The 24848-nt window shown below is 45.0% G+C and overlaps 1 protein-coding gene across 1 annotated transcript in view; it reads left to right on the top strand.

Annotated features, from left to right (window-relative positions):
* Positions 1-24848, top strand: part of EXOC4 (exocyst complex component 4) — a 421646-nt gene that overhangs the window by 367449 nt on the left and 29349 nt on the right. The window contains exons 15-17 of the mRNA XM_075720228.1: positions 16794-16935; positions 19674-19852; positions 22199-22358. Coding sequence (XP_075576343.1) covers positions 16794-16935; positions 19674-19852; positions 22199-22358 — 481 coding nt within the window. The remainder of the gene's footprint in view (positions 1-16793; positions 16936-19673; positions 19853-22198; positions 22359-24848) is intronic.

The raw sequence follows: 24848 nt of genomic DNA, 5'->3' as shown, positions 1-24848 counted from the left end.
TCATCTGAATTTCTGAGCATTTCATTGCTGGAAGCCACAGCATGTTAATGAGCGGGAGGGAGGGAGGGAGGGAAATAACTGACCGAAAGTAAAGCTAAATAAAGGGGGTTTCTGCCATGCACTGAAGCTCACCAAATTCAGATTCAGATCGCCATAAGCGCAGCCGGCTTTGTCATTTCAGCATCAGTAACTTTGACTTTAAGACATGCCCACATGAAACCCAAGCATTCCACTTCAATGCAACTGGAATCCGTGGTTCATCCTACGCAAGTCAACGGGCCATTAGTCACCCAGCTCGCTTTTTAGGTAGCTGACTTTGGGCAGATGGCAGTTGTTCTGTTCCTTTGAGCAACTCTGTCTTCTGCTTTATTTTTCTCCTTGGACTGGGTGCTCCATTGAAGTGTCTATGCTTGAACAAGGGCAGTAATCTTCATTAACTGGGAGCAGTGGTGGGGTTTTATCTTCCAAGCTTACCACATGTTGGGCCAATGCATGATGAGAACACCCATCCAGATCTTTGATCATTTCTCTTTTGTGTCCCAACAACTTGAGATTAAATGTTGGTCCCACTCAGGGCATCATCAAAGCGCTTAGTGAGCGACAGGGACCAGAATTTTTGGTGCAATGCCAGAAATAGCGTAATCTCCAACAAGTCCATGACATGGTGGTGGTGGCCCTGTATTCCTTCCCTGTAGGAAGTCAGTAGCTTTTCTAGCAAAGCTTCCTTGGCTGCGAATGGGCAATTTGTAGGCATAGCTGTAAGTATTCAGAAACCACAAGGTGGAGTTGGGCAGGTATGGACATGTTTTGGGAAAATCCTAGAAAGGGGGCTACCTGTTGGTGGCTTTTTGGTTAGGCTGTCAAAAGGTCCCTTCCTAAGAGATAAAAATTCAATAACCTTTTGCTGTGCATGTGCCACAATTATCACTCATTGCTAATAGAGTGTTTTATCATGCTGGGCAGTCTCTGCATTCTTCATTATTTAGTGTTTGCTAAGCTGATGGCTCTTCCATAGCTCTTCCCTTATCTGCACTCCTTCAGAATTGGATTTTATATTTTCCGAACCAGTCAGATATGACAAAGTCATTTTCTTTTGCTCTTGTCTTTTGAGGGAATACAAACTTCTTTTTAACAATAACCATTTAAGGATTAAAGTTGCTGGAAGAAGATGAATTAACTGAGGAAGTCAAGTAAATTTCAAATAGGTTTTATATGAAAATGGAAGTAGGGTTTCTCCCCTCTTCCTCTCCTGCTTCTCTGCCTTGTCATATGCAGATATAACATACACTCATCCTTTTGCCTGTCGGAGCTTCAGCCTTCTGAAGCCCTCTGAATATTTTACAAAGAAGGAATTATTGTGCACGATGAAGGAGTTGGGACAATCTTTACATTTTTAAGATGGCTGCATGCTGTGTGAGGGTAGGAAGATGAAAGGTTAGCCATTAGCTTACTGAGTTGCAGCTACCCTTTTAAATTCAGCCAGCTGTTGGCATCTCATGACTTCAGATCATTGTAGTCAGCAGTTAACGACTGACTGGCTTAAACGTTGAGTTTGAAATTACTTTCTCATGGAGCTCACATAAAACAGGATTGTCTTTCTCTTCTAGGTGGCTTGTTGGAAGTAAAGTTTTTGCATGCGTACCATGTGTCCACGTATGTTTATAGATCAGTAGATACTCTTGCATCCGCCCAAAGGTTTGCTCAGTCCATCATGTTCAGTTTCTGTGTGTGCTCTCTCTTTCTTGTCCTTAATGAAGAATAATACCATTTTAGTACCTTAACAGTTTTATCTAGAAAAACAGGACTCTGCCAGTAGTCTCAAGAAAGACACCTCCTCTCCTGTCATTACCTTCTCCATAAAAAAAAAAAAAAAACGCAAAAAACGCCCCCCAACTCTTTAGAAATGGATCCTGAGGCTCAATATTCAGTCAAAATAGGGAGTTGCATCAAGGAGCCCCCCAAGAAGAAGCATTAGGTCAGGAGGGTATTGAAATCAAGACGGAAATGGAAAAAAACTCTGAGTGTTTTTACTGTGGGCTGTTTGTTGGCTTTATGTAGCACCCTGGGTCCTGGATTCATGCAGTTGGGTGAGGGTCTTTGTATTTGAAAACCACATACATGAGCACTTATCCTTTTTCTTGGAGAAAAGCTTCAAAAGCGTGGACTCAATTAAAACCAGACCCAAACCAGTGATTTCTTTGACAGTTGTCAAAGGTCTTGACTTTCAGTACCAGCTCCTTCCTGTCTCCTGGTGTCCTTTGGAAGTTGGCACTGGAGCAACAATTGCTTAAAAAGCAAAGATTCAAAGTCTTCAACACAAACCTGGCTTCAAGTAGAGGTCAGGCTGACCCTGTTTCTGCAGTGGCAGAAACTAGAAGGTGAACTCTCAATAACTGAGGAAAAATATGAGTACATATTTGGAATTGACCTCTGCAGCTCAACTCTTCCTACCTATGGGGGAAGCACCCCAGTATTAGAGGAGCTGCATGGGAGATCTCCTCCAAGGGCTCACTCCATCGCTAGGACCGCCGTGCCCTTGAGGACATCTTAACCCTGCTGCTATCAGCAAAGCTGTACCCACAGCAAAACAAACAGGATGAAGCTGTTACTCCGCTACCTGCTGGTCACTCCACAGACATGAATTGCAATTGCTCACTGGCAGAGCTGGGTCTCTGCTCCAACAGTTTGCATTAGACACGGAGCTCATTACTGTGTTTGGTTAAGCCAGCTGCATGCAGGTTTAATGAGAAATGTAGGAATGTCGTGCTCCTTTTCCAAATGGGGGGGTTGCCCAGATCGTTGGAAGGATGTGGCTTCGCAGCTCTCCCTCCCCATTTCACACGAGCCGTATCTGGGGGGTGGAGCGACCCAGCTCCAGGCAGGAGGCTGCTGGCCCCCTCCGACCATGGGCTTCCTGCCATCACTCCCACCATGCCAGCCGTAAGCGGAGTTTTGTCAATATGTCAAAGCGATGCAGATGCCAATATGGATTGGGAGATAAATCCCTCTTGTTCTTCCCAAGGAAGTCTTTTCCCATTGGATTCTTACCTCTTTTTTTTTTTTTTTTTCCCCACCCATCTGAGCAATTGAAATTGTGCCTTGTGTCATACAAAAAGCCAGCGTGGAGTTTTGTTACTGTCACAAGCTGTATCCGGGAACGCAACAATTTTCCTGTAGCACTCTCAATTCCCACTGCCATGTTGCACTGTAATCCTGTGGTTTCCAAATTAGAGGCCTCAGTCTCGCGTGGGGTTGTGAACCAGCCAGATTTAATTGCAGAAATGCTGGGAAATAAAATCACAATGAGGACACCAATAATAAAGCTTAGGAGTCGTTGGCTTCACCTATTTCTGTTGCAAAAAGAGCATGGCTCTTCCCGGGCAGCTGTGTCTGGTTAGGAACACCGTCAGGATGCCGTTGGTCTGTTAGTGTGTTTTTAAGGTGTTATAAAATGAGGAGATTTATTTAGGGGCACTGCAGGGTGTGCAAGGACAGAGTTTGGTCCTTCTGAAGTATCTAAAAAGGGCATTCAGCCTCAACTTCTTTATCCAAGATACTTCCAAAGCAGGTTATTTTCTCCTGTTTAGGGGTGCTTTCACCCCAAAATCAAAGGGCAACGTGTGGAAGACACCTTCACCGCTTCTTCTGCAGAGGGGCGGCACTTCACCCTCCAGCCTTGCAGCAGTTCAGGTCAGCCACGACTTCATTCAAAAGCAGGGGGGGAGAAAAAAAGGTTTGTGCTCCGGCTTTTTACCAAATAGTGCAGCTATCCGTCCCTGGCTGTCTCTTATTAATGATAATACTGAGCATTTGCATCGCATTTTCCAGCCATAGATCTCAAAGTGCTTTGAAAAGGTTCGCGAAGGCCATTACGGGATCAAGACTATCCTGGACCACTTTGCACCCGCAGGGTCAGCCTCCCCTTTTGCCTGGCTCTGTATGCCTCCTCGTGCTGAAATAGGCTTTGATGGCTAGCAGAAAGCATCCTGCAACACTCGAGAAAGTGATGCCTTTTAAAAATTGATGGCGGAGCCCCTTTATACCACTCTGCCACAGTAAAGGAGCTATAATTTACAGTCACTTTAAGGCCCCTTTCTGCTGACAGAGTGGTGTAAAGGGGTCTCAGTACAAATGAAAATCAGGCCCGATGCGGTGGTAAAATTGATGCCTTTCATTTCGTAGTCAGGCCACACAGCAGTGGTGAACTCAGACAGGTCTTTGTGTTTAACCCCGGTGTTTCTAATGAACTGAATTCAGCTCTTAAATGGGGCTATATTTCTCTCAAGTTGGAGCTTATTTTTTTTCTGTCACTGAACTTGTAACACATCTTGCTGTATTGATTGCTCATGGGGAACTTTTTTGTAGAGATCTATTAATAGAGAACCTTATTTAAAAGCCAGATTAAAGATGACCAACACGTGCCTGACCTCACGCAGACAAAGGACTTAGTGAATGCTACTGCTCTATTATTCCAACAAAAGTACATTTCTTGCTAAAACAGAAAAAGCTGCAAATTTCTAACAAATGCAAAACATCTGCCATTAACCTAAAAGGATAAATCTTGAGTGCTTGTATTATTTGACGAATATCTGTTGCTTCAATACAACTTAGTCTAAATGACAGCTTTCCATTTTAGCTTCTTAAGCAGTCTCATTTTCCAATACTTTTTTTTTCTGTTCCACTAACTGAACAGTTGGTGCTTTTCTGCAAATGCTCAAAACGTGATCAGATCACCTTCTCAGGTGCTCTGAACCTTCATAATAGGATCATCTGTAATGTCTTTTTCCATCTCATAGCTGTGCAGACATTGTCTGAATGGAGATCTGGTCTCCTGGGGTGATCCCTTTCCTGCCTTGCAGACTTTGATCAGGATCATGTTGTCATCACACATAGCAACCAAAACCTCAACCACCCTACACACTGGACTAATCAAAACCTACCTAGGATCTTTCCCCCTATCCATCCTTATCATCATCCTATCAGCACAGAGACCCAAAATCAATGGCCCCCAACCTCTGAAAGTCTCATCCCCTACTAAAAATAGTCAACAACTCCAACTACCCACCCCACCAAACATCTCTGCCTGATGAAACTTTAGATCCCTCCTAGGCATCTGCCTGATAACACAGATCCTAACCGTCTTACCACTAGCCATACGCTACACACAGACACAACCCTAGTCTTCTCACCGGTCGCCTACACATGTCAAAATGTACAATACGGCTGCTTAATCCGCAACTTGCATGCAAACGGAGCCTCATTCTTCTTCATTTGCATCTACCTACGCATCGGAAGGGGATTCTACTACAGCTTACACCTATACAAAGAAATCTGACGCACGGGAGTTTCACTCACTTTGTGCCTATGGAGTGTTTTGCAGATGAACACAAGTTCACCCTGTCTGCACCCTGAGCTGACCACAAATTACATGAATGTGTGTAGTCCTGCAATAAGCTCAAGATGTCAAGCCCTGCACCTGGGTAGAGTGTATTAATTTGGCCTGGGAACAGCTGGATCGAAATGGTGCTGGACGTCTTCATTCAGATCTAGTTGGTTCAGAGGAGAACCAGAGGAAGCCAAAAGAAGAAGGTCTTCTTGGGCATTTTATCTGCATCGCCGTGGCTCATATCCACACAGCTCCCTCTTGTCAATCCCACAGCTCAGCCTGTTCCTGTGCTGACATCTCTGGCATGCTGCAGAGATGACCAATGTCATCTCCTTGCTGCTACAAACCCCACCATTGTCCACAGCATGCTTGGGGGTGATGTTTAATCAAGAAACAAGATACCTGCCTCGAGTCATGGATTTTCCCAGGTGGGACTCCCCTTGACCAAGGACAGGGGAGCTTTGCCATCCTCAGCCACAGTAAAATGTGGATCTATCAAGTCCAAACCAAACCATCTGTGATCACCTGCTAATTAGTCACAACTTGTAGATTTAACAGAAGCAACAAATGTACTTAAACTTACACAAAGCTGCTATGAACAGGTTGCAAACTCCTAGCTAATATTTAGACCTTGGGTTCAGCAGATACGTCACGTCACCTGGAGTTACTCCATACTGAATGGAGTAACCTGATGGGGGAACCACTGTCAGAGTGCAGAGGCCTTTCAGAAGATGTTTGGAGAGGAAATATTAAGTATCTGTTGGTATCCTAACTTAGAACATTTATGAGCCTTTTATCAACGACTCCAAGAGCCACCAGCAACACTGGATGTGTTTTCTCCCGAAGAGCCCCCGGATTGAATGCATTGACTTAACATATCAAAGTGGGATTATTTTTTTCCCCTCTAAGTGCCAATTCAGCAAAATTTTCTTGGATCCGAAAGCAAAGCTGTGTCTGTTGGTCTCTTAACTCCAATTGAAGCTGACCAAGAGCTGAGCAGATCAATTCAGGCAGCGGACAAGAGTCCAGTTGGTACCATCTTAGCTGAGTTGGCTTTTGGAGGACTAAAACCATGGAAAATTTGTTTGGGACAGCAAAGTGTTAAGACTAATCTTCAAGACCAGCAGGGAACTGCTGACCTTGTGAAGACAAAATGGCTGTTTTGGTAAACCTGAGCATTAAGAGATTCTTTTGGTTTGTTTTATAACTTTGGCAATAACCTTTCATAGCTTAAATATGGGTCTGCTTTGCTGAATCTCAAGGAATGAAACCACACAGTCATCAGCCAACTAAAAGCTCTTGTTTTCTTGTCAAAGTGATCTCCTAGTGCCTTTCAGTGCCTTTTTTTCCCTTGAATGTCTGCAGTGAAGCTGTTCTTATGGATTAGTGGTTGCAGCTTTCCCCAGCCTCAATGCTTTACATCAAATATTTAATGGTTAGAAAATGAGACGTTGTTTTTCTGACCTGGATGTTCAGCATTTACGGTTCTTTATCTCACACAATAGGCACACCACCGTGATGCAGTCCCAGTATTGATCTGGTGCTGTGGGGTCAGCACTTAGCTTACCGTTATGATTATACTAATTACTCTTGTTCCATCTTTCTTTCCTCCCACCCACTGGCCTTAAACGCAGGGGATTGTCATGTAAATAAGTGACCTAATTAGCAGTGCTTTCAAACCATTTTGCAATGAGGATCCCTCATGAGTAGTACCAGCAAATCAGGGTTTTTGTGGAAATAACTCCAAAGAGCCTGCTGTCCACTCCAGTTGGTTCAGGGCATTAGGATCTGCATATCTCTTCTGAAGAAAATGACTCATTGGTATCAAAGATTAATAGCAGTTAAGTCCACCTGCTTCTCCTTGGCTTGTTAGAGGTGACAACTTACTATACTGTGGAAGGGGCAAAATAATTTTCAAAACTAGGTGGCCGGACTCAGAAGTGTGGTCAATCATTGACATCACCAGTGAGTCACTTTGCCACAGTGCATGGGCTATAGGATCATTCTGGTCTAACCAGCATTTGTATTCGTATGGGACCTGGGGGAGATGACTCTTAAATAAGCAGGAATTGTGGAGAAGTCAGACTATGAGTCTGATGCAGCTGATGCAAAACATAACTAATGTTCCTGCTGACGTTGAGGTCACCTTTGTGCTTGTCTCTTTTCCTGTGAGTGGATTCTGTGTGTTTCCCATTCTTCAGCCTACATTTGAAAACCCTTTGTAGTTCCTGTGGATATTCATATTCACACCTTCCTCTAAATCCTCCTGGCCAAGACTCATTCATTCTTGTTTGTCTTCCAGCACAGACCTCCCTGCTGCTCCTCCTCTTGCTTTGCAAACCAATCTATTAAAAACAAATAGCCCCTAAAACACTTCTATCTATAATCGTCAATGGTCAAAAAAAGGATCCTTAAGGTATCTACTTAACAGTATTTATTTTTATTACACTTTCTTCACCTTGTCCCTGCCTCTTGCAAAGAAGAGCAGTTTTGCTCTTGGCATCAGGATGCCAATTGACTTCAGGACTTCAGTTCCTTGCTTTTCCAATGAGTCCAATAGACCGGGAGTTTAAGGTCCTTTTAGAAATATGTCCCTCTCAGGACATCTTCTACCCAGAGAAATTTTGCAATGATGTTTTGAGGGCATTTATTGGCAAGGTGCAGCTCAATATCATGGAGGACTCTGAGGAAAGAAGGTAAAAAGTTAAATTTATGTTTGCGTTTGCAAGGGAAGTTTTGTGAAGTCTGAAATGGTTTGGAGCATCACCCCCTTTCCTGGCCCAGCTGGCCAGTCCCTTAACAAAACACCCTGATCCCTCAGTTTTTAGTTCAAGGCTCAGTTATGCTGCTTTGTAAGTGCCCTAATACCAATCACCGATTTTTCTTTTCTAGTTCTGAAGAAGCCTTATGTGCAGGTTGACAGCTCTTTATAGGTTTGGGATTTTTTTTTTATATTAATCCAAGTGCATGGCCAAAGCTCATCTTCCTTATTCTTTTAGCTGCCAAAAAATTAATCATTTCAATTCATGTAGGACACATCCTAACAGCAGTGTGGAGAATCTTCCATGAAGTCGGTGCATAAATGTCTGTTGTTCCCCTCTGCCTCGATTCACGCGACGTGAATTTTTCTGTAGTTTTCACAAATGCCCAGCGTTCCTGCCCAGTGCTTGCCAGTGACTTAATGGTGGAGCTGGCATGCTCTGCGTCGGATACCATTGAAGTATCCTTAATTTGATGATACATACATTATGTTTATTCTGAATGCTGTGAAGCATTCGTTATTAACAGCTGAGCTACAATGATCTCCATCAGGTCTAAGGATGCAGTGCCTTGTACGAAGCAGCTGGCCTTGAGGTTTTCTGTTTTCCTTCCACTCATTTTTGCTCGTTCATTTACAAATGGTGACAATTTTTAAAAGGTCTTCTCCGCCTGTTGAAACCAGTGACAAATGGGTAAAGAAATTAGTTTGGGGGCAAATTTTTGGCTCTGTGTAGATTGATGGAAGTGTCTCCACTGACTTCACTGGAGCTGTGATTTTGCCCTGTCTTTAATGAAAATTAGGTGAAGCACATGGCTGGTTTTGGCTAACCAAGCACAGAGAAGGGCAGGAAGCACCGAACAGGCAAAATATACTTTCCATAACTCAAAAGTAGATGAATGGGTTTTTACTAAGCTTTCTAAATCAAGTCACTTTTTGCCCTGCCCCTCTAGCTCGGAGACACCTGTTTTTTTCCCCCTGATAATCCCTTTCCCGAGGCTGCATATTTGCAGAAAGTAATGGAAAACAAACCACTTTTCGAGGAGTTATTGCCTTTTTAAAAGTGCTAATTTCCTTGTGAAATTTATGCCTGCCAGCAGAGGCAGACGAGGAGCTCCACAGGCAGCTCTAACGAGACAATTCATTAACTAGCGAGTGTACACACGCCATAAAAAACATTAATTCACAAAATGAAAAACTAATAGAGTGTTTAGCCTGTTCTTTATCACCAGTGACAGTCTGTGCTCTCCTCATCATTAGTGTTTACTGAACTGATGGGGACTGCAGCCCAGCCTGCTTATCACCACTCATCGCAAATGAGGTCGCGATGCTTTTTTCCAGCACGGCTTGCCTTGTCCCCTCTCCCGCACTTGAATTTTAACATGGAGTGAAGGGCAGAGAGGCATGGAAGGAAGCTCTCAGTGCCAGCCTTCAGTTTTGTCTTCTTTTTCACGGGTTTTGGGCACAAGTTCTCCTTTCTTCTCCATCCTCATCAGAACCTCAAGGAGATTTGCAAGGGAAAATCCCTTCCTTAAAGATCTTCCCATATGATCCTGGTTGCCTCTACTAGAGAACAAGATTCATTAGTAGTAATTTGCTATGAGTAATATTAATGAGAAGCTCTCCCTGAGCTTGCTTTCTCTTTACTTCTGCTTGTCCTTTAAGTGTTGGCATAATTTTGCCCCTTCAGCACCAGTGAGTGGTTTTGCCATTGATCCCAGTAAAAGGTGAGCCAGACCAGTGCTGAGTATTTAGATAATTCCATCCTCCCATCTCCTGTTTGAAAGGTCCTGACCTCTTAAGGTATGCCCTTTCTTGGTATTTGTTTTGTTTTAACAAGAATCCCTGTTCTCTCCTGTGTTTCTCTATCAATCGATATGGTCAGCTGTGTGCTCAGCCCGCATGTGCGTGGTAAATGTTCTCCATATCTCAGAGCTTTGCAGGGGTCAGGGTCAAGGAGGAGGGTTGTGGGAGACGCGGTGCTTGGCTTAGGTAGGCACTGACTGTCATCACCTCTGCTCATCGGCTCCCACGCTTGTCTGTAGAGACAAGTGTCTGTAGAGACAAGTGTCATGGTTTAACCCCAGCTGGCACCCAAGCACCACACAGCCACTCGCTCGCCCTCCCCCTGGTGGGATGGGGGAGAGAATCGGGAAAAAAAAGTAAAACCCGTGGGTTAAGATAAAGGCAGTTTAATAGGACAGCAGAGGAAGAGAAAGTAGTAATAATAATAATAATAATAATAATGATAAAATACAATACAAAATAAGTGATGCACAATGCAATTGCTCACCACCCGCCGACCAACACCCAGCCAGTCCCAGAGCAGCAGTGGCTGCCCCCCGGGCAACTCCCCCCAGTTTCTAGACTGAGCATGACGCCGTATGGTATGGAATAGCCCTGGTCAGTTTGGGTCAGCTGGCCTGGCTGTGCCCCCTCCCAGCTTGTGCACATGGCAGAGCATGGGAAGCTAAAAAGTCCTTGACTAGTATAAACAACTAAACCGTCAGCGTGTTATCAGCATTACTCTCGTCCTAAATCCAAAACCCAGCACTATGCCAGCTACTAGGAAGAAAATTAACTCTATCCCAGCTGAAACCAGGACAACAAGTGTCTGTAGAGACAAGCTCGTCTTGGTGTCAAGAGTGAATCTTACCCGTTGTTGTGAAGGTCAGAGCACTGATGTGCACAGCCACCGTCCTTGCCATCTGCATGGCTTAAGGAACTGCCTTTCGGTTTGGAGCCTACGTGAAGAAGACAGCTGACATCAAAAATCAAAGTGTTAGTTGGAGGTTTGGCTAGATGACCTGTAAAGGTCCTTTTCAACCCAAACCATTCTATGATTCTATGCTCTTGGAAGTCTTGGAAGATGTCATTGCTCTTACTGATTTTTTCCTTCATATTTAAAATCTATAAAGAGAACAGTTTAGGTTGAAAGGACCAATGCAGCAATATCTGCATAAATATTTTAAGTATCCTGCCATATCTAAGAGGCCCAAAGGTTCACACTTCTGAAAAGGAAGGGGGAGGATGTCAAACCCAAAATCTAGGTTTGGTTCCTAAATTCCTGTAGCCCTGAAATGAAACTCGTGAACTTTGGGAGAATCAAAATCCAGTTCCAGATTTTATGGCTCATTCCAGTCCTTTTCTGTAAAGCTGCAGCTCTGAGATCCCCAAACAGACCAATTTAGAGGTAGGCAGTGAGTGAGCTATGCCTCAGAGCTTCAAATAATACTCCTGCAGCCAGAAACCGGTCCAAGTGGCCATATGGGTTGCATATAGTTGTTGTTGTTCATTATTTCTTGAGCACCACAGGTGTGCAGAGTGCTTTGCAAGAGGATAAAAAGAGAAGGCCCCTGCTCCTCAGAGAGCTTACACTCTAAATTGGATCGAGATGGCATCTCGAGAGCTATAAGAGATCAAAGTGGGAGGAAAGATGTGTAACCACGAAAAAAAAAAGCATCTTGAGAGCAGGGTCCTGGTATTTATTCCCACAGAGAGAAAATCATTTGAGTTGATTTGCTTTGTCTGGTTCTCTTTGGTTATTTAGGCTTTTTAATCTCCAGCAAGTTGTAACATATTTCCCAGCTCCTGCGGCCGAATGCAGCCTTCTCCATAGAGCTACAGGGGGGGCGATGCCCATGCCACTTGCATCACCTTTTGGTGGGGCTGTGGGCATCTCGGTGACGTTCCTGTCGCCCCGCAAAGACCTTGCTCACCAGCATCACCACAGCAGCAGTTTTCCTTTACTCAGCTCTGGCCCAGTTTGCCAGACGGTGGCTTAACAGAAAGAGAAGTGGCTTTTTTATTGGTGACATATTTAAAAAAATCAGTTTCCTCCTGCTGTTTGGCTTCAGGAGGCAGAGATCTCCTGGCATATGTCTTCCTTCAGAAATCTTGCCAAAATGAGTCCGTGATGTTGCATCTAATGTGCACACTGTACTGCTATACTCTATCTCCTCTAAAAAAACCCCACATAATCACATATCTAATTCTTCCCAACTCCACCCAATGCTTTTTCCTTCAAATAACCAGATATTCTTCTTTCTTGTTGGCGTTGGAGTAGTGATTTTGTCTCCCAGTGGCATCATCACCTCATGATGCTAAAAGCTGTAGGAACAGGAGATGTGGAGAGGTCCGAGTCAGCTTGAATGTCAGTGATGGATAAAACCACGTTATCCAGGTTTTACACACTAGGAACTAAAGCATAGAAAGAGAAAGCGGTGCATGAGGTCCCCAGAAAAGTCTCCAGCAGAGAGAAGGGTTAACCCTGAGTCTCTGAAGGCGTAGTCCAGCACGTAACCCATAACACATTTCCTTTTCCATGTGTGTATTTGCAATTATTTTGGAGTTTCCTCTTCTGGAGAGGAAAGGAGCAAGAAATGAAAATTTTAAAAGTTGTGAACTGCTCCCTGATGTTACCTGTGGGGCACAGCAAGCATTTCATACTGCATGTCTTTTCCAAATAAGAGGGTTTTTTCCCCAACAGAGTTGTAAAATTTCTATGTGAGCCTTTCCCCTGTAAAGCAAATGTGCATAGCACTATGTAAAGCCTGAGCAGGTTGGAGGTTTATTTCTCAGGTTCAGGTTGCACCGGACCTGAGGCAGAGCCTGTAACCTTAGACTGATTTTTCTCCTTGCACTATTAAATCATTCAAATCTGTTAGCAGTCACTCTGCTCAAGCAGGGAGTGGGCAGGACGCGCTATTGTAGGCCTTGATTGGTTACAGAGGTTTGTTTATAGGCAACACGGCAGGTTTTGTTTAATATTCCAGAGGTCTGGTAATTTACATCCATCGATTTACAAGGCACAATCTGTCAAGAGGCACCAGCATCGCATTGAATTGCAAAATGATTGAAATCATTGGTGACAACCAGTGTGTTAAGTTTATGTTTCTCAGGTTTGCTGGAATGAAACGTTCTTTCTCCTTGGAGTGAGATATCTTAGCTGTGCTTACAGCAAGCTAGAACTCCCAAACAAAATCGTAACTGTTATCCAGCATCATGGGAAGATCATTTAAGACAAATGAATTTCATCTGTTTAGGCTGCAAGATGATAAGGGCCAATGCAACAAGGTGTTGGCCATTGCTTACCCAACTGTTGGGTATTTTGTTGGCCAGGAGGGCTCATGTTCAACTTGGTGTAAATGGAGGAGGAGAAGGGGAAGAAGGGGTGGGTGGCTGCTGATCTGCTGGTTTGCTTTTCCAGCATTTCAGCTGGAAACATCTCCCTCTTTAAGCAGAGAGGTCAGAGCGTGCTCTGGTGGGTTGAATGTCCATGCAATGCGGGGTCACCCTTGGCCCAACGAACTGGCCAACTCCAAAGCCAGCTCCAAATTACATTTTTTATTCATGGCCCCTTAATAATTTAGACTGTGATTATTTTTTGCTGCTACAGCTCCTTCTGTGGGTTCATGTTGCCAAGGATGATGGAGTACAACTGTCTTGAGTGAGACTTAAAGAAATAGGATTTTCTCGTCGGCTGTGAAATGGTCCTTTCTGGATGTCCAAAGAAGGAGAAAGGAAAAATTGATGGGCTCTGAAAGGCTTCTTTTGATCTCAAAAAGCAAAAGTACACTTCAGTGTCCTCACCATGCATGGGAGAAATTGGTATGCATCCCCCAAGCTAGCACCTGACCCTTCTCCCCGCCATGGGCGCTTTGAACACCCAGAAGGACTTCAGTGCTCTGGCTTTAAATAAGGAGCAGATTGTCCCCATCTCCCTCCTCCTCTTATCTCCACTGACAAATGTAATTACAGCTTCACTTAAATTGCTGTAAATGAATTCTGGAGAGTAGAAAAATTGTGCGTGTATCTCTCCACTGCAGAAATTAGCTGACTCTTGCATTTCGGATGATGGGTCCATCCATCTCCACCACTTGCAGGGAGGCATCGCTGGAGTGAGCTGGTACAGTCAAACCAGAGGCTGCAGCCCCAGCACTGCTAAAGACAGGTGATTCTTGCAACAAGTCCGTCTCCAGGAGTGAGGCTCATAGTAACTTCTCAAAATGTAGGATTTTTGACTAAAAATAGATTTATTTCCCCCCATAATAAAGGTGAGGTTTCCTGCTTTCTACTGTGACCAAATAAGCACCCCTAGATCTGATCCTGAGCCAAACGTCCTGCTACCCTCCAGGGAAATAGATGTCACTTGGAGGTCTCACAGCTGAAAGGTGGGCAGCAGCTGGACAAACAGCCCTTCCAAAGCACCTTCCAAGAGTCATCTCTTAACACCGTTATCTGGAAATTAGAGCCTGTGTAAATAAGCCCATCTTCCCCTTGCTGATAATTTCCTTTTCTCTGTGGGAGAGACCTCAGTGAGCAGAGAGGGGCTCGGAGAAGTGTCGGGGTGTGCTAGGGAGGGGGCATCCTTGTTCTTCCCATTCACCCTGGGTGGATTGTCCCTCTCATTTCCCTTCTTATTTCTCTTTTACACTCCAGGCCAGTTAATTATTTTCAGCAGTATTTGCCAGGCAATGAATTTCTCCACCATGTTCCTTGGTTAAAAAAAAAAACTTCATAAATATTGTGGTGATTGCAGGAGTTGCTGAAGGAGGCTACTTCCAGGAGTGGTGTTTTAAATGGCTTCATCCGTGCACGCTTTTCTGTTGTAATTCACAGTACATTTAGATGCACAATTAGGCACTTTGCTATGTGCAATCTTTTCCTCTTGCTTTGTCGCGCTCCTTTAATTGTACGGTTCTGTCTTGCATGTTTACCTCTGTTTCAATTTGTTTTGCACAAAACAGATCAGGGCTTTTTATCTCCTCATTTTGGTTTTTTTTTCTTTTCCTTTTCAGACTAGATCTGAAGGTAAATTTAATTTTGGGAGTGAATCCAAAGCTCAGCGTAGGTTCCTCTTTCAAAGCAGGTCTTTGGCTGTACAAACAGCACCAAGTGACATTTACTTAATCAGTCACCATCAAAATGAAAGTTTATTGTCAACAGTTCCTTGGTGACGTACAAATCCTTTCTGTGCAGAGTTGCGTTGGTGTCTGGCCAAGTGTTTACTGTATAACGAACGTTAGTGCAAGAAAAGAGAGAGGAAATGTTTCTTAAAGCCAGCAGATAGCATACCTCCATTATTCAGGTTGATCACAGAACAACTATGAGCTGAAAATGTGAAGCAACTGTGAAAAAAGCAGATATGGCAGAGCAAAAGAGTATTCCCAGGGGAAATGGGAAAGCTCTAGTCCCGTTGTGGCACCAGGTGCAGCTCAAATACAGCATACAGCTCTGGTTACCCATGTTCAAGACAAATTAATTGAAACCAGAAGGGGTGCAGAGAGCTGCTTTTGTCGAGCATTGAACAGGCTGCCTGGGGAAGTGGTTGAGTCCCCATCCCTGGAAGTATTTAAAAGACGTGTAGACGTGGCATGTAGGGGCATAGTTTAGTGGTGGACTTGGCAGTGTTAGGTTTACAGTCAGACTCGACGATCTTAAGGATCTTTTCCAACCGAAACCATTCTTATGATTCTGTGAAGAGGGATGCCAGGGACGGAGAACTCCGTACGGCAAAGAATAATGTTGGCATATGAAGAACCAAATCTAAAACATCGGTGAATAAGTTTAGGCTGGAAGTTAGATCCCAAACTTTAACTTCACTGTTAGAGAAGTGATGTTTTGAAGGAAACAGCAAGGGTAGAAATCTGAACAACTTTAATATGGCACACAAGTTTATACTCAAGGCCAGGGGACACAGCGCTTGTGGGGACTGGACTTAATGATCCAGGAGATCCATTATTTAACTCAAGTGGAAATTGTCTAAGTGGGGCTGCCTGATTTCAAACATTGCTAATCACCCTATGCAGGAAGTAATTTCTAAAGTGCTGCTTGAATGAGATCTTGAACTTGGATATTTAGGATACGTTTCCTCTAATTAGGGCGGAATATATGATAACAGCATGTTATTCTTGTTAGTGAAGCTACTTCTTCAGCTTGAGTGGCAGTGATTGGTGTTGCGGGGGAGAAGGTTCAGGGTTCAGGCACTGTGATAAAATATAAGGGATGAAGGCTGCAGAGTTATAGCTGCATCGACACCTCTCCAAGAGAGACGATGCTCTCGTGGTTGGGATAAACTCGAGGTGGTTTTTTAAAGAGGTCTCAGTGGGAGGGAAACAGTTGGTCCATGACCAACTCATACCTGTTGCCTGCTTTTTAATTGCTTTACTGCCCAAGAGCTGTGTTTTATTAACAAGAAAGAAGAAAGGCTCCCAGATGCCTCTGAAGGGATGACGGCAGGCAAAGACTCACTTGAGATTATGTGGGGAAGTCTATGGTGATGAAAAAGGACCATCTTTCCTGTCAGTGCCGTGCTTTGGCTCCCAAGCAGCTCTATGCTCATTCCGGGCAGAGAAGGATAAATGTTCCTGGATTCTGCATCTACAGAAATACTCATCACAGAGCAGTATCTTCCCAAGCAAATGTATTCTGGTGGTTGATTAAACCCCTCACATTCACTTCGGAGTTTAATCAATTGCAGAAGCAGTTTGTTGCTTCATACACTCCCAAATTATAGACGTTATTGCTCAGCCAGAGGTGGGAGAGAACACACATATTTAGGAAGGAAGCAGACAAGATGCTGTGGTTGCTAAAGCTGAGCGGTATTGATGAAGTTTGTCACAAATTTATACTGTCTTCTCTTGCTAGCCATGTCTCCTGGCCAGGACAGCCATGCCAGTATGGAACACCTTCCTGCATCCGAACAGATCCTGCAAACCCTGAGTGAACTGGCCAGGTCTTTTCAAGAGATGGCTGACCGCTGCCTGCTGGTTCTGCATTTGGAAGTCAGGTAAAAGCCCTGAATTGGGGTACTGCGGGTGAGCTTGGGAGGCTATAGGTTAAGATTGTGTCCAGAGTACATATTATTGCACCTGTGACAGATAAACTTGCCTGCTGTAGCATCAAAGGTCGGTCCAGAAATGCCAGATCACATGACCACAGATGGCCAAATGCGGGATGGAGGCAGGATACCGAAAGTGGAATTTTCTAGGGAGGTCTGTGTCTTACGTGTCAGAGACTAGGAAAAATGGGGGTTCGGGGACTTTGTCCTTAGAAAATTGCACGATGATGTTTTAATAGTCTAACAGGTGTCTGCACACTTATTAGCAACTGCGCTTTGGAACTTTTCTTACTACTTTTTCAAATAGTAACAGAAACTGGGAAACCAGCTGGATTCTTTTAAAGGGATGGATAATTTTATGATGTCTCTGACTTCACATGCAAAGATCAAAGGCAGCAAATCCCTTTCTTCAGGCTGCCAGCTGTCCGCTCTGGGGCTGGGAAGACATTTTTCCCTTATGCATGGTATCGGCCAGGTGTATTTTCATTGCTTCCCTTTTCTCTGAAGCATCGAATAGAAGCGGATGTCAGAGACAGGCAAGGAGACTTGATGGACCATCAGTTTGTTCTGCTGTGACATATCCTGCACCATACTGTGTCCTTGTGTACATTGGCAGAGCTCTGGTGAAGTCAGTATGTAGCTTTAAAAAAAATACACATTAGTTATTGTCAGCAGCCCTTCAAGCTGCTATCCATCATCTGCTGGCCACTTGATTGCAGGCATCACAGATGAGCTGAGGTTTGAAGGATTCGAGGAAAAGATTGTTAAGGTATGGAAATGGAGCAGCTTTCCAGCTGTGATGTAGTGCGAGGTGATGCCCGAGCTAACCCGGACTCGCGGTATGGGCAGCAGCCTAGATGGGTTTCTGGCCTCAGTCCTCTGTGTCTTTCCATCACACTTGGGTTAAGCAGAAATAAGTGCAAATGTAATTCAGGAAAAATTTTCGCTGACATTTTAGAGCAGACCATTGCCCACGTCCTCTAGTGCTTCTAACAGGAGCCCCAGTTTGACGCTGTAAATACTGGTGTATTTACACGTTAAGCACGTTACTCTGTGCAACGGGTGGAAAGGATTGAGACAAAGAGATGCTAACAACCAGGAGAATCCCCAGCGGGGTGGGAGCTTCCCCATATTCATTACACTGCCTCTGCAACCACCTGCAGTAACAGAGAAAAATCCCAGTCCCTCTGATGGCTGTTACTAGCAGGATTCGTACGCCAGCTCCCTGGATCCGTGCCATTGCCAAGGTGCACAGTACAATGCATATTCATTCACAGAAACCCTGTGCTTTAAACAGGCACTCAGAGCACATTTGTAAAGAGCCTGGGAATTTATCCGGCCTCTTGCTGTTGCAGGTGCAGTCTAAGAAAACACCAGCAAACAGAAAAGTGGATTTGAGACGATGCAATTATCCCCTTGTATTCCTCCTCCCTTAGGGCCCCCAGTTCGTTTGCATCTCTGCCAGATGCAGGTTGGCACCACCCTGGCGTTGGCTTCTCCTCCTCCAATACCCTGTGGGCATGACCTGAGGACAGTGGTCACTGAGACCTGCTCCTTGGATTTATATCTGCTTCCTTAAAGGAAATCAGTCAGCTCATTCAGATCGTTAACCATTTCTTTTGTTGCAAATAAACGTGGAGGTTTAGATTACTTAATGTCTGTTACAGTATTTTCCTGTAAAAAGCCCTATATAGAATTATATAGGAGCAGGCACCAAAGAGTACAAACAGATATTTTTACTCTTGGAATTGCCCTAAATTGGCTTTGCTTGTGATGGCCACCTCAAGGATGTTTTCCAGAAGGACAGGGGATGTGAAAGCCAGGACATACCCATCACAGCTTCTCCCACCCCAACGCAGCTCCCTGCTATTTGGGCCAGTCTGGTGTGAACTTTCTGTCTCAGTGGGCTGATCCTGAGTTATGCTTCGAATGCAAGGGATATTTCATCCAGGCTGTGATTTGGCTATGTTCCCCTGACAGGTGAAGTTCAGAAGAACCCAACCAACCTCCTGTCCCTGTTGAGTGATGTGCATGAAACTCAAGAATTACAAAAGTAGAAGGAGTTTTGCTATGGACTTTGCTGGAAATAGCACTTTCCTCTATAGGTTCGAGAGAAATTACTTAATTACAGTTTTTCGCAAAGAGGTGATTTGAATGCACAGATTTTCTCCTTCAGTGGAGGAATGATGGTTGGGCATGTTGCCTACAGCCCTACGAGGCAGGTGAACAGAAAAGAAAAAAGTTTCAATAGTGTTTAATGCTTGGGAATAGGCACAACCTTGGCCTGCCAATTATTGGTTCATGTCCCCTAGCTCACTCCTTTTGCCAGTTATAACTGTTATTAGTTCTTTATGGTACGCAGAAGGAATTCTTATTTGAGCATCAGTATGGAAGTGTTGCTGAACCTGCATGTGTGAAGTTGGAGAACCTGGTGAAAAGGCACTTGGCCACTTTACTGGGATGATGTAGGTCAGATCTGTTAATGAAGGGTCCTTTGTATTCACCTCCCAAGACGGGACAATGACATGTCAAGAGGAGGATGCATTTAATGCAGACATAACCATCCATTGTTATTTTTCACTTGCTTGAACGTTGGAAGGAAAATAAGAAGGCAACACTTTGCATACCCACCGATATTTTAACGTCGGGGTTGTTGCATTGTAAAATCTCTCTTTTCTGTCTCACAGAGTTCATTGCTTCCACTACCTGATCCCACTGGCTAAGCAAGGGAACTACGCCATCGTTGCCAATGTGGAGAGCATGGACTATGACCCTCTCGTTGTCCGGCTCAACAAGGACATCAGTGCTATCGAGGAAGCCATGAGCGCCAGCCTCCAGCAGCACAAGTTCCAGTACATCTTCGAAGGTCAGGCATTTACCACAAGTTTGGTTGTCACAAAATGATTTTTTTCATTCTCATGCCAAAGCTCGGCATTATTCCTTTTGCGGGTAAGGCAGACTGTGGTACTGTTGCCACTACAGCAGACTGATAAGTGAGACCCATGCAAATACCGGGCACTAAGAAACCCAGTTGCCTCCATACCGTTTCTGAGCATGTCTGGCTGAATAGGAGAAATGGGCCCATGCTGAGTAGGAAAGCAGTAAGTTGATGTACGCACAGGACAGTTCTTCCTCAGGAAGCCGTAGGGCATGTGTATATATTACAAGCACAGCTCTATTATGGCACAGTTGCTATCCGAAGTGTAGCCATTCCATTTCTAAAATTAAATTTAGAGAACATTAGCTCTTCTGATGTCTCATCTGTCGTGATTACCTTGGAGAATATAAATCATGTCTTGGTTCATCTCCCCTGTATTTATTTGTGGCGCTGACGCACAGTTCTCTTGCCTGCGCGCCAGGCTACGTGTCCTTTTATGTGGTGGTTGTTCAAAGTCAGGAGAAGGTGGGGGCTGGAGATGTACCCACTACCCAATATAATATGTCTGCAGGGATGAAGGCTTTGCAAGCCTGGCTAGCCTTATTGTGGCCACCACTTACTGGTCCTAGAGAAGGCTTTCAGCATCTGTGTACCTCCCCCCTGTACCCATGTAGCTACTGATGGAGCATTTTTTAATCAGATGTTTTCTGAGCTGTGTGAATCCGTGGAAAACTCAGTGATCCCCAGCACATTGCAGAGCTCCCGTTACAGCTCAGGTCTACTGTGTCTATTTGGGGAGACAGTGAAATGGCTCCAGACAGAGCCATGGGGACTGTTCGCATCTCACTAAGCCATAAGGTTGAAATTCATACACGTGGTCTTCATTGGCTGAACATGAGCCAGCAGTGTGCCCAGGTGGCCACGAAGGCCAACAGCATCCTGGCTTGTGTCAGGAATAGTGTGGCCAGCAGGAGCAGGGAGGTGATTGTTCCCCTGTACTCAGTGCTGGTGAGGCCGCACCTGGAATGCTGTGTCCAGTTTTGGGCCCCTCACTACAAGAAGGACATTGGGGTGCTGGAGCGTGTCCAGAGAAGGGCACCAAGGCTGGTGAAGGGTCTGGAGCACAGGGCTGATGGGGAGCGGCTGAGGGAGCTGGGGGTGTTTAGCCTGGAGAAGAGGAGGCTGAGGGGAGACCTGATCGCTCTCTACAACTACCTGAAAGGAGGTTGTAGTGAGGTGGGTGTTGGTCTCTTCTCCCATGTAGTTAGCGATAGGATGAGAGGAAATGGGCTCAAGCTGCACCAGAGGAGGTTTAGGTTGGAAATTAGGAAAAATTTCTTCACAGAAAGGGTAGTCAAGAGTTGGAACAGGCTGCCCAGAGAGGTGGTGGAGTCCCCATCCCTGGAAGTGTTCAAAAAACGGGTAGATGTGGCACTTTGGGACATGGTTTAGTCTAGTCTACCCTTGATTGGTTTTAGGTGGACTTGGTAGTGTAGGTTAATGGTTGGACTGGATGATCTTAAAGGTCTTTTCCAACCTAAACGATTCTATGATTCTATTCTATGAAATGTAGGCACCTCCTAAGCCCAGTTTTGGGATTTACATATACCCTGTGCTGGTTGCCTGTACATGAACATATTTTCTTAATTCAGACTTTTAATCGATGTCTAGTCTTGTACAGACCTGTGTACTGAGTGAATTAGGCTGGGGTTTTTTCTATTTGGAATGCGACATGAGTGGATACATCATTTTGGGGGTGTCTGTGACTTTTAGCAGCTGGCTATATCCTTCAGCAGCAGAGGAAAGAGGGAGACATTATTCAGACACAAGAAACTGTTCAGGACTGATTAGAGAGAGGTTGCGCATCAAGTGCATTGAAATGCAGATAATTTCTGCTTTTGTGGACTGTGAGTTTACCGGTGAAAAATACCGCCCTTAATAACAGATTAAAATACTGTCATTTTGTAGGAGCAGTAGTGGTCCATTGCTCTGCCCAGACAGAGAGAGGGACTGAAAGGGACATTATGCAAAGCCTGATTATAAATCTGGAAGTGCCCTGGAAATATCAATGGCTATGATAATGCAACTTTGAGTTTTTGTAGGTTTTGGGGGCTTTTTTGTATTTTTACTAAAGAAGGAAACCTTGAGAAAAGTCCTCGTAAAATGCACAGGAGAGATACCGAGGGCTGTTTCCACATACAGTCCAGTGTATGTCCTGTTCCAGTTCATGTGTACCGCTTAACAGTGCTGATTCACAGGTTTTATGATGAATTATTGTCACTGAATGTCTTCCTCCTGTGATTTTATTGTTTGTTTCCTCCCTCATCCTTGCAGGTTTGGGCCACCTTATTTCCTGCATTCTTATCAACGGCGCCCACTACTTCAAGCGCATCAGTGAATCTGGCATCAAGAAAATGTGTAGGAATATCTTCATCCTCCAGCAAAACCTGACAAACATTACCATGTCACGTGAGGCTGACCTGGACTTTGCAAGGTGAGCAGAGAGCCCCATGTTGTGTTTGTTACTATTTTAATGTCCACCAAGCCACTCTCCATCATCTATCAGCAGTCCTGGTTAACAGGGGAGGTCCCAGATGACCGGAGGCTTGCCAGTGTGATGCCCATCTACAGGAAGGGCTGGAAAGAGGATCCGGGGAACTACAGGGCTGTCAGCCTGACCTCGGTACTGGGGGATATTATGGAGCGGTTCATCTTGAGTACACTCAACAGGCAAGTGCAGGTCAACCAGGGGATCGGGCCCAGTCAGCATGGGTTCATGAAAGGCAGTTCCTGCTTGACCAACCTGATCTCTTTCTATGACCTGGTGACCCACCTGGTAGATGATGGAAAGGCTGTGGATGTCATTTACCTGGACTTCAGTAAAGCCTTTGACACCGTCTCCCACAGCGTTCTCCTAAGGAAGCTGGTGGTTCATGACCTAGGCAAGTGTAGTCTTCACTGGGTAAAAAAACTGGCTGGGTGGCCGAGCCCAGAGAGTTGTGGTAATGGAGTTAAATCCGGTTGGCGGGCGGTCACAAGCAGTGTTCCCCAGGGCTCTGTTTTGGGGCCAGCCTTGTTTAATATCTTTATCAACGATCTGGATGAGGGGATTGAGTGCACCCTCAGTAAGTTTGCATATGACACCAAACTGAATGGGAGCGTCAATCTGCTTGAGGGTAGGAAGACCCTGCAGAGGGACCTGGACAGGCTGGATGATGGGCCAAGGCCAACTGTATGAGGTTCAACAAGGCCAAGTGTCGGTTCTTGCACTTGGGTCACAACAACCCCATGCAACGCTCCAGGCTTGGGGAAGAGTGGCTGGAAAGCTGCCTGGCCGAAAAGGACCTGGGGGTGTTGGTCGACAGCAGCTGAACATGAGCCAGCAGTGTGCCCAGGTGGCCAAGAAGGCCAACAGCATCCTGGCTTGTGTCAGGAATAGTGTGGCCAGCAGGAACAGGGAGGTGATTGTTCCCCTGTACTCGGCACTGGTGAGGCCGCACCTGGAATGCTGTGTCCAGTTTTGGGCCCCTCACTACAAGAAGGACATTGGGGTGCTGGAGCGTGTCCAGAGAAGGGCAGCGGAGCTGGGGAAGGGTCTGGAGCACAGGGCTGATGGGGAGCAGCTGAGGGAGCTGGGGGTGTTTAGCCTGGAGAAGAGGAGGCTGAGGGGAGACCTTATCGCTCTCTACAACTACCTGAAAGGAGGTTGTAGTGAGGTGGGTGTTGGTCTCTTCTCCCAAGGAACAAGCGATAGGATGAGAGGAAATGGGCTCAAGCTGTGCCAGGGGAGGTTTAGATTGGATATTAGAAAAAATGTCTTTACTGAAAGGGTTGTCAAGCATTGGAACAGGCTGCCCAGAGAGGTGGTGGAGTCCCCATCCCTGGAAGTGTTCAAAAACCGGGCAGACATGGCACTTTGGGACATGGTTTAGTGGGCATGGTGGTGTTGGGTTGATGGTTGGACTGATGGTCTTGGAGATCCTTTCCAACCTTAATGATTCCTAGTTTTTACTTTCATTAAAAAATAATCCAGCCACCAAGCCAGGAAATGTGAAATTATGAAATTATGGGTGTTGGTCTCTTCTCCCATGTAGTTAGCGATATGACGAGAGGAAATGGGCTTAAGCTGCGCCAGGGGAGGTTTAGGTTGGAAATTAGGAAAAATTTCTTTACGGAAAGGGTTGTCAAGAATTGGAACAGGCTGCCCAGAGAGGTGGTGGAGTCACCATCCCTGGAAGTGTTCAAAAAAAGGGTAGATGTGGCACTTGGGGACATGGTTTAGTCTAGTCTACCCTTGATTGGCTTAGAGTAGACTTGGTAGTGTGGGTTAATGGTTGGACTGGATGATCGTAAAGGTCTTTTCCAACCTAAACGATTCTATGATTCTATGACTCTACCCTTCCTTGGTTTAGTGGTGGACTTGTCAGTGTTAGGTTAATGGTTGGACTGGATAATCTTAAAGGTCTTTTCCAACCTAAACGACTCTATCATTCTATGATTCTAAGTACAGAGGTAGCTCCTTCCAAAAGTTTCACCACTCATGCGTGCAACTGGATGGATATCAAGTTAAACCCATAGAAGTGTTAATCATGATATTCACTTTCCCCCTTGCTGAGCAACATTCAGAGCAACATGGATCACTTGAGCTCAGCATCGTCTCAAACTGGAGGTCCCACCAAAGTGTCTGTGCTTGGGGCTTCCTGTTGGAGTGGTTCTTCTAAGTCCAAAACCCAGGCAAGGAAAAGCTTCTAGGTATAGGTCTTGGGTGGAACTTAAACTGGATGAATCTGGGGCCTGGATTCAATCCCAGATGAGTAATACTTTGGTTTATAAAAGTTTATATCAGCTCACAGGAACAGTGTGTGTGAACCTCAGGGACGCCACATGCTGTCTCCCAGTTCTGTTGCTCTTAAAATACTAGTAATAGCAAAACAAAACCAAAACTGGACATCATAGATCCCCTGCAAGTTTCTTACCAGTCTTG

The sequence above is a fragment of the Pelecanus crispus genome, chromosome 1 (assembly GCF_030463565.1).
Source record: "Pelecanus crispus isolate bPelCri1 chromosome 1, bPelCri1.pri, whole genome shotgun sequence".
Lineage (NCBI taxonomy): Eukaryota > Metazoa > Chordata > Aves > Pelecaniformes > Pelecanidae > Pelecanus > Pelecanus crispus.
This window is presented reverse-complemented; position numbering and strand designations above follow the sequence as displayed.